The sequence below is a fragment of the Tyto alba genome, unplaced genomic scaffold, assembly GCF_018691265.1.
Source record: "Tyto alba isolate M040663 unplaced genomic scaffold, T.alba_DEE_v4.0 Super-Scaffold_1000006, whole genome shotgun sequence".
Classification (NCBI taxonomy): domain Eukaryota; kingdom Metazoa; phylum Chordata; class Aves; order Strigiformes; family Tytonidae; genus Tyto; species Tyto alba.
This window is the reverse complement of record NW_024881272.1, coordinates 26,368,812-26,382,927: the sequence shown is the minus strand read 5'-3', so window position 1 is coordinate 26,382,927 and position 14,116 is coordinate 26,368,812. Positions and strand designations below refer to the sequence as shown.

The following is a 14,116-nucleotide window of genomic DNA, read 5'->3' as shown; positions in this document are numbered from 1 at the left end:
GTGACCTCACTTCAGTTCTCACTTGTGTTGTTTTGTGTTGTATTTTTTTTTAACCTAAGTGAAACAGCTGGTTTAGACTTGAAGAAAATTGAGTGTTTTGTAAAAAAAAAAAAAAAAAAAACCAAAAAAACCCCACCACACAAAAAATATTTTTCCTCATCATACACTTAGGGTAAGTCTGCTAGGGAGGGTGTGCAAAGACTTCAAAGATAGCACAGAACTGAATGGCTGAGCCCACATGATGGCTCTGTATTGGATCTGAAAGCAGAGAGCTATGTCAGTATAGCACCAGTCCAAAACTGGTAAGCTCAGTGATGTCTTCTGCTGAGCCTGTTGAAGGTCTGTTCATTGCATTCCAGGCCACTTCCAGAGAAGGATTTCCAGTGTGTGACATTTGGGTGGCTTCAGAAGAGCCTTATGCCCTCAACAGGAGGGATGCTTGGAGGGGCTAAGCAGAGAGGAAGAGCAGGAGAGGGACATGAGGGGAGTTTATTATATTGAGGGGCAGCAAAAAAAGGGAAGGCAGCTGTGGGAGTTTGTGCTTCAGACTGAGATGCTCTGAGTATAATATTGCACAGCAGATCTCAAAGACACCTCAGGGAAACACAAATATGTGCTCCATTACCCTGGTGTCAATCTGGAATAGCCCCCTCAACTTTTGGCCCCTCTTCGCTTCATTCTCCCCCTGGCTATGGTGTGGCCTTTCTGTAGAGTATATTCTGTAAGTACTCACGGGTGAGAGGGGAGAGAGGTGATTAGATGCAAGGAAAGAATGAAGGAGAGCCATGGGAGGATTGCTGGATGTTCAAAGTGCTGCACACTTTGGCCTTTTATGTTTTATTGCTTTGCTTCCCGTGACTGTCCAAAAGTGACTATGAGTCAGTTCCTCACAACTGCAGAGAGTAACAACATCAAACAAGAGAGGGAAAATGATTTCTCCATCTGCCTTGGAGAAGGGGTGGCTTGATGTAAGGAGGCTATGATGTAAGCCTGCTTTACAAGACCATTGCATGTGGCTTGTACAAAGTATTTCTTAAGGCACGCTTTGGGCTTGGATACTCCTGCCAAACAGGGGAGGAAAAAAGCTCGTTCCTTGCATGTCCAGCTCTCATCCTCAGCTTTCTGCATAATGCTGAAATTTCCAAGTGCAAAACCATGTCCTGCAGCAGAGCAAAAGCCAGCCACCTGGGGTGACAGACTTTTCTGAAAGGTAGGGTGCAGAGTTCCTGCCTTTCTGAGCACCGAGCACTCTCCTCTATGACAAGGACGCTTAGTTAGGGTAGTGTCAACAGACCTAGTGGGCATGGTCTCTGAGGCTGTTGAGTTTCTGTGGGGTGCCAGTTCACTCAGCCATGAGCTTGTCTCTCATAGCATCTACTGTCCATAGTACTTGGGTGCTGTTACTACCCAGGAGTTGCCCCAGGGCACTCGTTCTGTGCGGTGTCTTTGAAAGTCATTTTCTCTTTGGAAAGCCCACATGCAGCTCTTGATTTGAACCTGATACCAGCCTCTAGGAAGCTTTCGTTATATCTGGTCTGTCTGAGGTGTGGGTAGGGATGCATTTGGGATGCTGATGACACGTCTCATTCTCTGGCATGGAGTGTGGCTCATGTTGTTTCATACTAACTGAGGGAGTTGGAGGAACACTGGGGTTCATCCAGCTGTTCCCAGAAAATTCACCTGCTGGATCCCCACAAGCACTGATTTTGTTCCTGTTATCAGTAAAATCTAAGATCAAAATTTCCAGGCAGTCCTAACGTCACGTATGTCACTTGATGCTGCATATCACCCACCTAATCGTTATCTGATGTCATTCTTTATACTCTGATAAGATACTTCACATTAGAAGGATACTCAGGCTGGTGGAAACTTTTACATACATCTAGATCCAACTTGCTAAAGCCAGGTCTGTGTGCAAATCCAATGTTTGCTCCTTGTCAAAGTGCACTTGAGATACTGTTTCAAGACAAACCCTACCACTAGAGTGAGATTTCAGGAAAGTAAGTGGCTTAGGAAGAAAGAGGAGCAATCCTCTGGCAGCAATGGCAGTCTAAATCTGAGTCATCATGAGAAAGGATGAAAGAGCCTTCAGTTTTTAAAGGATGATATTCATTATCAAAGAATAGCTGGGTGCAGGGATAGAAGCAGCTATGATGCTGAAGGAGGAGTGGAAAGGAATTAAAAATTTTATCCACAAAACTGATTCTCCATCATGGGTCTGGGACATCTGCCATGGCAGGAAACAGTAATGTGGGAGGTCATGTGGTTCCACCCCAGTAAATTCATGCTGTTACCCGGAGACCATTGGGTTAGAGGGAAATGATAGAATGGAGAAATTAGCAAATTCAGATAAAATTCATTGTCTGAAGTATTTGCTTGTAGCTTCTTACTACAGCCTCTCCTTGCCACATTCATCATTCAGTTTCCAAAACACTCAGTTTGACCTATCTTAGAATAAGAGAAATGGAGGCATGCTTTTGGAGGCAGCAACCTAAAGGAACCAGTATTTGCCCCAGCTGTGAACATGCAGCTTTCAGCATTTGCATTTCTGCCTACCCTAATTCTTGGGAAGCCTAACTACCATAAACACTCTGGTGATGCCAAGAGGCTTGAAAATCAATGGTGAGAGAGAAGGAGGAATAGAGACTGCTGCCTCCTGATTGCAAAGCAGCCCGAGGTCTAAATGGCAACAAAACATTATACATAACGTCTGATTCACTGTGTGGAGAATGTAAAGAATTGAGACCTCCCGACACAGTTTACATTGGCCCTTTTTATGACTAATTGTGCAGAAAATAGCTCTGCTTGTAGTGTGCATGGAAACAGTTCAGGTTTCTGCTGTGTGTCAGCTAATGGGCTAGCAAGGCTTTTTTAGCACAACTTCAAAGGCTCTGGCAATGGAGGTCCTTTGTGAGGGAATTATCTCCTGTTCCTTTGTACCCCTTTATCCTTCTAAGCCATGGAACAAAGAATTGTGAAATGAAGAGACAAAGTAATTTGTAGTAGATCTCTAGACCTAGATAAAGTACATAACATTTGCTTAAAAATGTTTTTTCTGCTTCTGTCATCAAATCAAGGTTATATTTTTCTGTGTAGGAACACCCAAGTTCATTTAACTTTTGAGGGATGCAACCTTATGCTTAGGTATGCTATTGATGGTAGTCACCAGAATGTCTGAAATGGCAAAGGAGAGCTTTAGTTTCTATACTCAATTAGAAAATACGTGGCTGTTACTGTTAGAATTGGTTGAGAAGTGTATTTCTCTCCGCCTCAGGATATTTCACTAAGAAAGGAAGAAAATACATTTTTTTTTTCAGCAGTGTGTGCATGCATATGCTTTAAGGAAACCATGTTTTTTCCCCTTTTAGTAAAAAAACCCAAAGTGGTTTATTCTTTCTTTCTTCCAGTGAAAAATAAAACCTTGGGGAGATAAGGAAATGCATTACATGCATCTGCTTTGTGTAGTCCAAAGCACAGTTCTTCATTAAAAATAAAAAAGCAAACTGGGGATGGAAGGCGTTTGATTAATGTTAGCAACTATGCTGTACAATGTGTTCCTCCAGCATCTCCAGATCCTCTGTCTCAAAAAAACAAGATATGAGCGAAAAGAGAATAATCTTGGCCTCATCAAATTTAATGAAGAAATACCCCCCAAGTGCAGTGAGCCACTCTAGCCACTCTACTGCATTTGTGTTGAAACTACAAAAATGACTCTGTGTTTAGTACTGGGTCTTGTCCTCAAGCAAATCCCATGAGTATCTCCTTATCCTTAGGTGGTGGAATGACTGCATCCACACCTTTTTTTTTTTTTTTTTTTTTTTTTTTTTTAATCTTAAACTGTCAGGACAGGCTGTGCTGCATATCTTCATGCCCAAGCACAGACTTCCACTTCAAGCCCCTATCTAGAGACTCTTATTTCTGCTTTTTCTCTTCTTCCCATACTTGCATGGATTTTCCAAGGCAGTTGGTCTTCTGACCTCTTGAATCCAGTTTTCATCAGCTGTCAAGGTAAATTTGGCTAATATTGCAGGAATAGTTTATTCGGGTTTAGACTGAAGAGGGAATAGTGACGGAGAAGCAAGAACGTTCCCCTCTCTTTGTAATCTGTCTTATATGTCTCTAGATGCACTAACTTTTCAATAGTTGCACTTTCTTGATTTTTTTTTTTTTAATTAAAATTTCCAGGCCAGGCAGAGAAATTTTTTAAATTTTTTAACAGAAGCACACCCCACCATATATATAAAGTTCATTTTTAAATATCTATAAATAAAAATTAAATCCACTGATATTATAAAAAATCTGGCAATTATTACATATTCTGTTTACACATATGGGCAGCCAGAGGCAGGGATTCAGTGTTTTTCATTGATCCTGAGCTTAATTGTCTCTAATATACAGGTTAAATTCATTTTCATTACATGCCATAAGCTCTCAAAAGTATTATATTGTTGTCAATATCTAACAAATGAATGCTTATCTCCAGTTGTATGTGACCAAGGAGAATCGTTTTACATAAGAAATTTCTCATACAGAAAATTTTCCTGGATTTTAGAACTGAGAAGATTAATTACAATAGACTTAGCAGTAGCAGGCAGGATAAGACACTTCTTCCACGAATTCCTTAAACCTGGAAGTACAGCAATGACATGAGAGTATTTTCATGTTTCACTTTACCCACCTGCACTGGACCTCTCAAGTGTCACCTTTTTCCTCAAACCTTCCTGTCCCACATATCTCTGAACCTGATTTGCTCCTTGCCATTGGGACACCATGGATCACTGTTGGGAAGATGTCTGGATTGGGTGGGAAGGCTGCTGGTCTGAGCATGCATATTTTCAGTTTTTCTATCACTGAGGTAGAGCATGACTTCAAGTAGCTTGTAGTGTGCATAATGAGATAATGAGTTGGCCACAACTCACAATTCTGACTGAGCAGAGAAGTTAAGACAAATAGAAGTCAGAGCTGGTCCATATAGAGTTCTTTCAGTCAGGTGAAAAGGGTGTATTAACAGGGCAAAAGCTGGTGGTGAGACGGGTGGTGGTTTACCCCGATGTACACAGGATAATGCAAACATAAAAATTTTAAGTGGAATCTGAAGATAAAGCTTTGCAAAGACCTTCTTTTGCCATTTCCTAGCGGTTGTGAAGGGTTCAGGCTTTGTTGATGTATGTGGAATGGAGAATTATTTTGGGGGTCAGCTTGAAGTTGGGTTTTGGTTCTGATTTTTTTTTGTTTTGATTTCTTTTCTCTTGGTTGAGCTGGGGCATTGAAAATGTTTTAGTATGTGTTGAATTGTGGACCTGAAATGAAATAACTATGTTCACATTGAAGTTTGTAATGAAGATTTTAATTTATTCAGGGATTTGGAGTTTGATGGGATTTTTTTTAATGAAAGCTGGTATTCCTTCATGGTAGGAAAGGCAAAATTAAAAGAATAAACTTCGAGCTTAGTGCAGAAGGTAAGGAGATTTGTGATACTCAGATTCAGTCCCTGGTCTCAGGAGAGGTCCTGGGGACATTCATTCCCTGCATGGGTGGGTTTTATGTTGACAGGAACTCCTCTGTTCCCTGGAATTGCAGTCCAAATCTGACACAAACTCCCAGATAGCTGGAGGACAGCTCCCAGGAGAAAGGGCTGTGACAGAGGACTGAAGGGCTCTGAGTGACTTATCCCATGGAAACACTCATCCCACCATGCTTATGTTTTTCTGCCATCCTGCACAGCACATCACCAGCCCAACAATCGATCAGCTTTCATCATGGTCTTCGCACAGAGGGCAGGAATGGGAAGTCCAGGAGAGATCACCTTTTGGTCTTCATCACTTGAAGGGACTTGTGGGCTTTGCTAAGGAGCTGTCATTGTTGATGGCCCTACCATTTTGTGGATGGGGAATCAGAGATGTTTCGTAGTTATTTTTTTCCTGGGTTTAAAGCAGTTAAAATTGGGTTCTTTTGTACTGTCATGTGGTCAAAGATTTTCTGGATTGAGGACAATTGTTTACATGAAGAAATCTCTTAGCATTTAAGACTCCGGTTCAGGGAAAGTAGAGCATTGTACCACTGACTCGGAAACATCTCTGGCTGACACCTTTGACTTTGGTTTCCCAGTGTCACTTTGCTAGTGACAGAATGGGGACCTTTGTTTGCCTTGGCCACTGCATAAAAAAACAGGATATGATCAAATCCAGTTAATCACTCACAAATGTCTCATTTCTTGAATCTCTGAGGGTGTGTAACACATTTTTGGGACTGGTCTTTGCTCCTTTGGCTTTTGTTATAAATAAGTTAGTCAGGGGAAAATCAAATTTTGAGTTTTCTTAAAAGGAAATGGGGGAATCCTGGAACACACTAGGGCTCTGCAAATGTATGTTTAATCATTTAAAGAAATGTCTTTTGGCTAAAAGCACTTACCAGTTCTTGCAAGTTGCACTAAAAGCCATACAGCTACATCATTCCCACAACTGATGCGAATTAGCGCCCTTGTTGGCAGTGTGAGCAGAGAGATGCAGGCTTAGTGAATACTAGGGACTGAATTACTCTCAAATTCATAGTGACTTTGTGCAGTATGAGTGAAGTGTCCTAGGGGTGACTGCTGACAATTATGCCAGCTTCTTACACGGTGGCATACATGGAGAGAGCCTCAGGCATGTCCTGTCTGACTTGGTTTTTCTATGCAAACCATTCGGCTCTGCTATGGAGCTGGGCAGTTACAAACATCTCCTGCAAACACTTACACTGTGCTTAAGGCAAGCACACACTCTCCAAGAAGCAGCAAACCAGAGCAGTGTGATTTTACTACCTGCTGCAAGATGTCACGGGGCAAAAAGTACATGGAGGCAGAGGCTTAAGCACATTCATGGTGAATTGGTCTGTTCAGAGCTGGCAGCGAGATGCAATGACCTGGGTATAAATGGGGGTCACCCAGCCATGAAGAGCTGGAAGCTGATGGGCATAATGGAGAGGATTGTTCTGTCCTTTCTCAGTGTTATTCATGTATATATTTATATACCTTTAACATTCACCACAGGCTACAGTTGGAGACAGGTTACTGAGCTATGTGGATTTTAATAAACCTCTTAGTAGTTGTCTTGCTTCCTCACTCTGTATGTCTAACCCATCCTGAAAACAATGTGGAACTGACAATAAGTTGAAAGCTTTGGAGGGATTACACTGCCTTATTGAGTCTATACCCAAAGCCCTTTGAGGGCTCCCATTGACTCCAGGAGGATTTGGTTCAGACCTCAAGTATATAGGACTCCCTTAAGTAAACTCTTTCAATGCCTGTGCATGCTGCAATACTTACTGGGCTTTTTGTTACTTCTGTGAATAGGAATGCGACCTTTACACTTCCAGAAAAAAGCCCTGATTTACAGGACTAAATCTTCATGTTTTGGGAGAGATAAGGTTACCATCCCAGATCCTCCCAACCCTGCTGTGCAGGTGGCTGAGTGGTTGATGGAGCAATTCCTGAATCACTGCCATTTTAGGTAGATAAGCACTGAGCATGCAGTACAGCAGCTTCAGATCTTCTTCATAAGCAGATGTCCAGGGTGGACATCTGGGGTTGTAAATTGTTCCAATTCATGAGTCAAAGACCTAGTAACATTCTTTTTGCCACTGTAGGGTCATTCTGATAGCCATGTTAGAATTTTATTTAGTCCATGGCTAAAAATGGCCACAGTGGAAGACAAGACTAGCAAGTCATTTAGGTTTTCTTTCATCCATCCAGTACATTGGCCGTGTGAGGTGTGGGAGGGGTAGATAAAATGGAAGAAGGCCATATCAGGCTGTATGCTGTTTCTTCCTCTGGCTATTGTCAAAGGCTGCAGTGGGCTACATGGTGAATAGCTGAGTCTGAATTACAACAAATTGTGTAACGTGACTTTCTTGCTTTTGGAGCTGGTCTAGCTTCTGGTATCTTTGCCTCCCAAACCTGTTGTTCCAACAGAAGAAGCTCAAGTGAGTGAGAGGAGCAGTTTGATTGACAGTGCTATTTTCTACCTGTATTTTAGGTCACTTCCTGGGTAACAACACTGTGATTGATGTACTGAGACAAGCAGGATTTGAAGTGGAGCACACCCCTCCTGGACAACCAGTTGAAAAGTAAGCAGCTGCCCACAGATTATTAATCACTTTGTCTCTTTTTTTTTTTTTTTTTTTTTTCCCCCCTCTCCCTTTTTCTGTGACTAAGCAAAATTATTGCATTAATATAGGAGGTAGATGAGGGAATGAGGAACCTCCCTTTCCCACACAAGTTCCAGACAAAAAGAGCATTGTAAAGCATCCATTGTGTGAGTTTGAAAACATATGGAGCCTCAGTGGCTGTTGTTTTTACTTGGTGACATTATTCCGTTATTCATATTACAAGTGCTTCACTATGCCAGATCAGAAGTGCTACAGTTTCTTTCTGTTTTCAAGAAACATCTTTTTCAGATCGTTTTCCCCCATAGCTCTTTTGTCCTTTTCTCTCCATGGGGTTTAGTTGCTTCTCCATTGCAGGGCAGTAGACTGCCACCAACTTAATTTTTCAGGCCTCTCTGTCAGGCTGCTCTTCTTCAGGTGGTGTTTCAGTTTTGCCTGAAGGACCAGATTTAATGTATCATGTGCACCTCCGAAAGTGTGGTGGGTAGGTAAAAACCAATTCAATACTCCCTGAGCTTCTCCCTCAGTCTGATCAAGTAAAGCAGACAAGAAGGATTGATTACTAGGCTCTTGGCAATCTTCATTAGTATAAGATAAAACATGGCACAAAACTGTCCTCAGTTGGTGAAACAACTTCCTTCCTCCCCTAGACTTTTCTCTTTTCTGGACATTTAGATTAGGTCTCTGTTTAAAGATATCCTAGAAAAGAAAACCGGGAGAGATGGTGAGAGACCATCTAGCTTTGCAAAGTTAGCCTTTCCCTTGCATTGTGCAGATTAAAATTGGCCAAAATTACTCTGTCATAGGATTGTTATCCTCATTAGGAGAAAGTGTTAGCAGCATGTTCCTGTCCCAGGTGGACAGACATGACATAGTCCAAATATGAGGTGAGTTTCAATATGGAGGATTAATCGCAGGGCTAGTAGACCATGTCTGAAAAAGCTGTGTTTAATACAGTTGGAAAATCTGGCTGATCTAACCTTGTTTGTGAAACATCCGCAAAGATTTATATAGAATATAATATGGCTCCACTGTACGTAAGTGTCTTTGACAGGACATTGATCCTAAATGCTTCTTGGAATACGTTGAGCAATAAAAGCACAGCTTTAAATAACAATGGGGAAAAGCGGAAGAAAAAGCTATCAAAACCAAGGAAGAGCATATATTTAGAGGAGGTTTAAGCACTTTGGCAGAGGGAGAAAAGTCAACATGGCACAGGGAGGAGCAGTAAACACTGTAACTGACTGGAGCTGGAAATTTTGGCTAAAATAAACGAAAATGCCTGTATCTAAAAATACAGCAGAACAGAAAAAACAGACGATACCAAAACAGCTGAGGTATACCATTCCTAACTCTTGAAAAAGAAACTTTCCTCTCAGGGACGCAGTCACTTTACTCAGCAATTTTAATTTAGTTGAAAGTATCATCTTCCCATAAAAAGTATTTCAACTGGAAGTTGTGAAACTATTAATTTATTGGCTGTTTGTAAGCCCTTGAGAAGAAAGAAAGATACAGTAGTGTGAGAGATGTCCAAGAATAGTCTCTGCGCTTTATGGTCTTGGGATGTGTCTATACATGTCATCACAGACTTGAAATAACATGATGAGGCAGGAAACTTGAAATAAAGCCGCTGCTTAATGTTGACTTATTTTCAATATAGGGCACCTTTGTGTATGCATTCCCCTACCTTGGCAACAGTGTCTCTTGTTCTTGACATCTTCCCTAAAATTGTCAGTCCCTGAGGCAAATGTACTTGAAAGCAAGTGGACTTGGACTGCTGCCTAGAACAATGCGTATGTCCACAGTTGAATTATCCTACACTTGGTAGCTTCTGTTCCCAGCTCCAGACCAGAGCACTGGGCAGGTTGATCCCTTTGTCTGGACTAGTACCCTAATTCCAGTGGGGCCTGTTCTGAATAGTGAACACAGAAAACTTTATTAAAGGGTACCCTGTTGTGCATGGGCACTGGACTGAGTTGAGAGAGAGCATATGGTTGTACTCCATAAAGATTAGATGCTCTGTATGTTTTCCTATGGTCTGATGATCCAGGCAGATCAGTCAGTCTTACATGAGAATACAGAAAGAAAAATAAATGGCATGGTAAAGAAATGCAGAGTCGTCACTAAATTGCATTACTCATTGTGCAGAAACAGTAGAAGATTATAGAATGTTTAAATAAAGAGAATTTAAATATATTCACAGAAAACAGCTTGCTGCCTTTAAGGAAAAAAGAGACTCCCAGACCTGTGCATCAGGGACTATTTTTTTTGTCCTACAGCTGGGGCTGTAGCCATCAGAAGTGCTTGGGGCTCCCCCCTTAGAAATAAGAAGGCTGCTGCAAACCATTTTGCCTCTCTGCTTTAGAATAGCTTATATGATTTCTGAGAGAACTCAAAAGATAGTCTAGTCAAACGGTTGTGACAAAAGTTGACAGCATATTCCAAAAGCATGGCCAGTTAATTGTTGTGTTGGGATTATTTTGCTGTAATTGAGAGTCTTAAGGAACCTTGCATTTTTGTCTACCCTTCTTTTGATCTCCTCTTTCCTTTTTAAAAGAAGAAATAAAAACATTTGAAAACAGAAAGGCCCAGAAGAGGAACCATTTTGGGATAGTAGCTATACTAACCATATGTATACATAGAATCAACAGGTAGAAGCTCAATACATTTTTAAGTGCTTGCAAGCAGAAATTATGGATTATAGAGATGCAGGTGTTTTCATCTTGATTCTTGTGGAGACATACATGAAATAAGAGGTATTTCTCTCCTTTGCTGAAACCCAAAAGAGACATTTCTGCTTTACTTCCAAATAAGTTGTATAAGGGAGTCGAGACCACTGCATTGCATTCTGGCACTGGCAATTGAAAAATTGGATAGTATTCAGGGAAGATCAGCTGGACACCAGTGTAGAGATTGGTGGGGGTGGACAGCATATGGAAAAAATGCAAAAGTTGGAAAAAACTGAAGCAGCTGCATGCTTATGTTTTGTCCAAGGGAATTTTAAAAAAGGATTGTTGTAGATGGATTGTGCACAGAAGTACAAAGAGGAACAATTTGAGCTGGCACATAGGAACGTTTGGAGGTATATCATATTGAAACTGAGGGTGGTTTTGGCTGAATATCAATGACTTCTTGACAGTAATTTGCAGAACAATCTTTCTCAGGTTAAGTCAGGAGCCCCATTATTTGAAACGATGAAAGTAACTTTAGCAAAACACTCGGGCTACATCCTACTTACTACCAATGCTGCCTTGCCAAAAAAGCAAATACTATTTTTCTTTAATATCTCTGTTCCTAGAACAGTATGATTATTATTATTCTTGAAATGATTAGTAGTCTGATCTTTATTGCTCAATAATAATGAAGCAGTGGTACTTTAAATAGGTGGGGTAGTCTAGTATGATGTTTAAGCTCTGCCGTCCATTTCAGTTTCAGAAAGGACAAGAGAACACCTTTTTAGAAAATAACTTGTACTGTTCCTGCGTATCAGAAAAGCCTTGGGAAGAGCTCAACAGGTCAAAGATCAAAGCTATTTATGCTTTCAGTTACATACAGGCTGGGTAAAGCCAGAAGATTGTTGGCTTCCTCTGTCCAGAATGCTAAGCACAGGTTGTGAAATAGCTGTCTTTAAGACAACCAAAATGAATACATTGTGACAAGCACAAATTTGAGCCAAGTTCTCCCTTTCTTAAGGTACTGGGGAAAAGTAAAGTTAGACCTTGGCAGGCTAGAAGAGATAGCCAAGATATGGAGGTGTTTGATGGCTCCACAATCAGTGAGCTGGCAAAGAAAAGTTCATATAAAGTACATGTAGCTGGTGTGGAGCTGTTTGGGAGCTCTCACCAACTGGATTCCTGAAATCCCTTAGCTCCTGTTGATCAGCCTGGTGGCCCAGTGTTGACCTTCCTGAGCCTCTTCTAGAATCCCACAAGCTGACTATTGAAAACACCTTCTTTAAAGCTCAGTCCCTTTCTGTAAAAGAAACCGTATTGTACTCAGCATGTAGAACAATGCCATAAACATTTGAGAACTTATCCTGACATTGGCTTCATTTGTTTATTTTGTTGCCCGAGGGAGCATCCTGAATCTGTTTGCCTGACAACCTTCAACAGCATTTGTATTTGCTTCTTATTTTGCTGGCTGTCCTCCTTGTCCCCACATGAAGGCATTGGAAAATGAATGGCTGAATCAGTATCTCATTGCTTTGCCCTGAGATAAGAAAGGCAAATTTTTTTGTGAGGATTCTGCCAACTGGCCGTCCCTTCCTCTCTCAGTCTTCAGAAAGCAGAGCTGCATGCTTGGAGTGGGGAGAGAGGAGGAGATGGAAGAAAGTTTTCCCTCAAATGGATTCCAGTGACTTGAGCAGATAAAGGGCCACAGCTGCTTCACATTTAATTGGAAACAGCCAAATTGCAAGATCAATCCCGGAAGCACCTGTGTCCATGATGACTCTATTGTTACTGGGTTCTCAGAATCGGCTCTGACCTCCTGCCACGCGCCAAGCCCTGACGTACTGTACAGCATTCTCTCAGCCAGAAAAACATGCAGCAGCGCTCATTGCCATCAGACTGCTCTTTCTGATATTATGCTCAATGCTGCCTTCTTTCAGAATGGGAGAATTCAGGACAAGCTTTTATTTTTGCCCATCTGAGAGTTTATTGTAAACTCTTAGAGCTCTGCTATAGAAGTTAATTACCATTCCTCCTTGTGCTTGAACTTCCTGACCGGTCGAAGCAAGATACCTTTGCTGTTGTAGCTTACTCCTTTCCTTCTTTCTGAAGCAAAGAGCTTGCTCCTTCACCTTTTCCTATCGCATCCGAGAGGTGTGACCCTGGCTCTCCTACTCAGCGTGGTCTCATGGTGGAAGTCTTTGCTCTACTATGAATGCTTTCTTCTTCCCCACGGGATGAAATCACACGTGATCCACACAGCTATTTCACTCCATCAAGATCCTTAACTTCCATGAGGCAATAGGCAGAGATGGGAAAATTCTTGATATAACATTCCCCACTGCCCCAAATTGGTAGATGTGACAGTTCAGTAGATTAAATCCCAGAAATTTATGGATGCCATCAGAGGCTCAGGAGTCTCCCAGTAGCTGCCAATTTCCTTGCAATGCCCAAGCAACTTTGGATTTCTGGTGCCAGGCTGTCAGGGTTACTCCACTCTGCTTAGCTATTAATGTTCAGGGTGTCTTTGAAAGAATGTTAAAGTTGTAGTGAAATAAGTAAAATTTTATTTAGAAAAGAAACAAGTTAAAAAAAAAAAAAAGGAAACAAACAAAACCAAGAGAGCTGTGACACTTTAATTGGAAACAACTGAGTTATCTGAGGAAAAAAAAAAAAAAGAGCTGGGGAGATGCTAGCCGTTCTGGATCCCCATCTCTTCAGACACAGGGAAAAATGCACACTTTTTTTTTTTTTCTGTGGGTGGAATAATCTCCCCATTGCGATGCTGCGGTTCTTAATCCTGTTGTAAACCTTTGGATCTCTCACTTAATCTGAGCCTGAAGATCATACTCCCTTCACTAGCTTTCTTCCCTTAGAAGAAAAGCAAACCCATTATTTAGGAGGGTTTCTCTGACAGTATAATTTGCAGTAAGAGGTGTAAAGAGATTAAATGGGGTTCATCTGCATGCATTGTCAAATTTATTTCCTCATCTAACAATGGAGAATATGACCACTTAATGCTTAAAATATTTAGTCATGAAAATGTGCACATTACATTTTCAAGGGATTCCCACGTGCCTTTAAAATATCCTCCTTTGCAATTTAATTGTCTTTGTGTCTATAATTATCTTACAGCCACAAAGTCTGAGCCAGTCAAAGTAACTTTTAGGAGGAAAGAAATTGAAGAAAATCTCCAAGATGTGGTAGAGAAGCAAAGTCAACTTACAAGTTCTCAGCCTTAGAAACTGAATTATCCTGTCACTTCCTGTGCAACAAATTACTTAGGGCCAATGCATCTGCATGGT

General features: G+C 41.2%; 1 protein-coding gene across 1 annotated transcript in view; it reads left to right on the top strand.

Annotated features, from left to right (window-relative positions):
- The window catches only part of TRABD2B (TraB domain containing 2B), a 294,426-nt gene that overhangs the window by 237,354 nt on the left and 42,956 nt on the right, over positions 1 to 14,116 (top strand). The window contains exon 5 of the mRNA XM_042785821.1: positions 8,013 to 8,103. Within this exon, the coding sequence (XP_042641755.1) occupies positions 8,013 to 8,103 (91 nt within the window). The remainder of the gene's footprint in view (positions 1 to 8,012; positions 8,104 to 14,116) is intronic.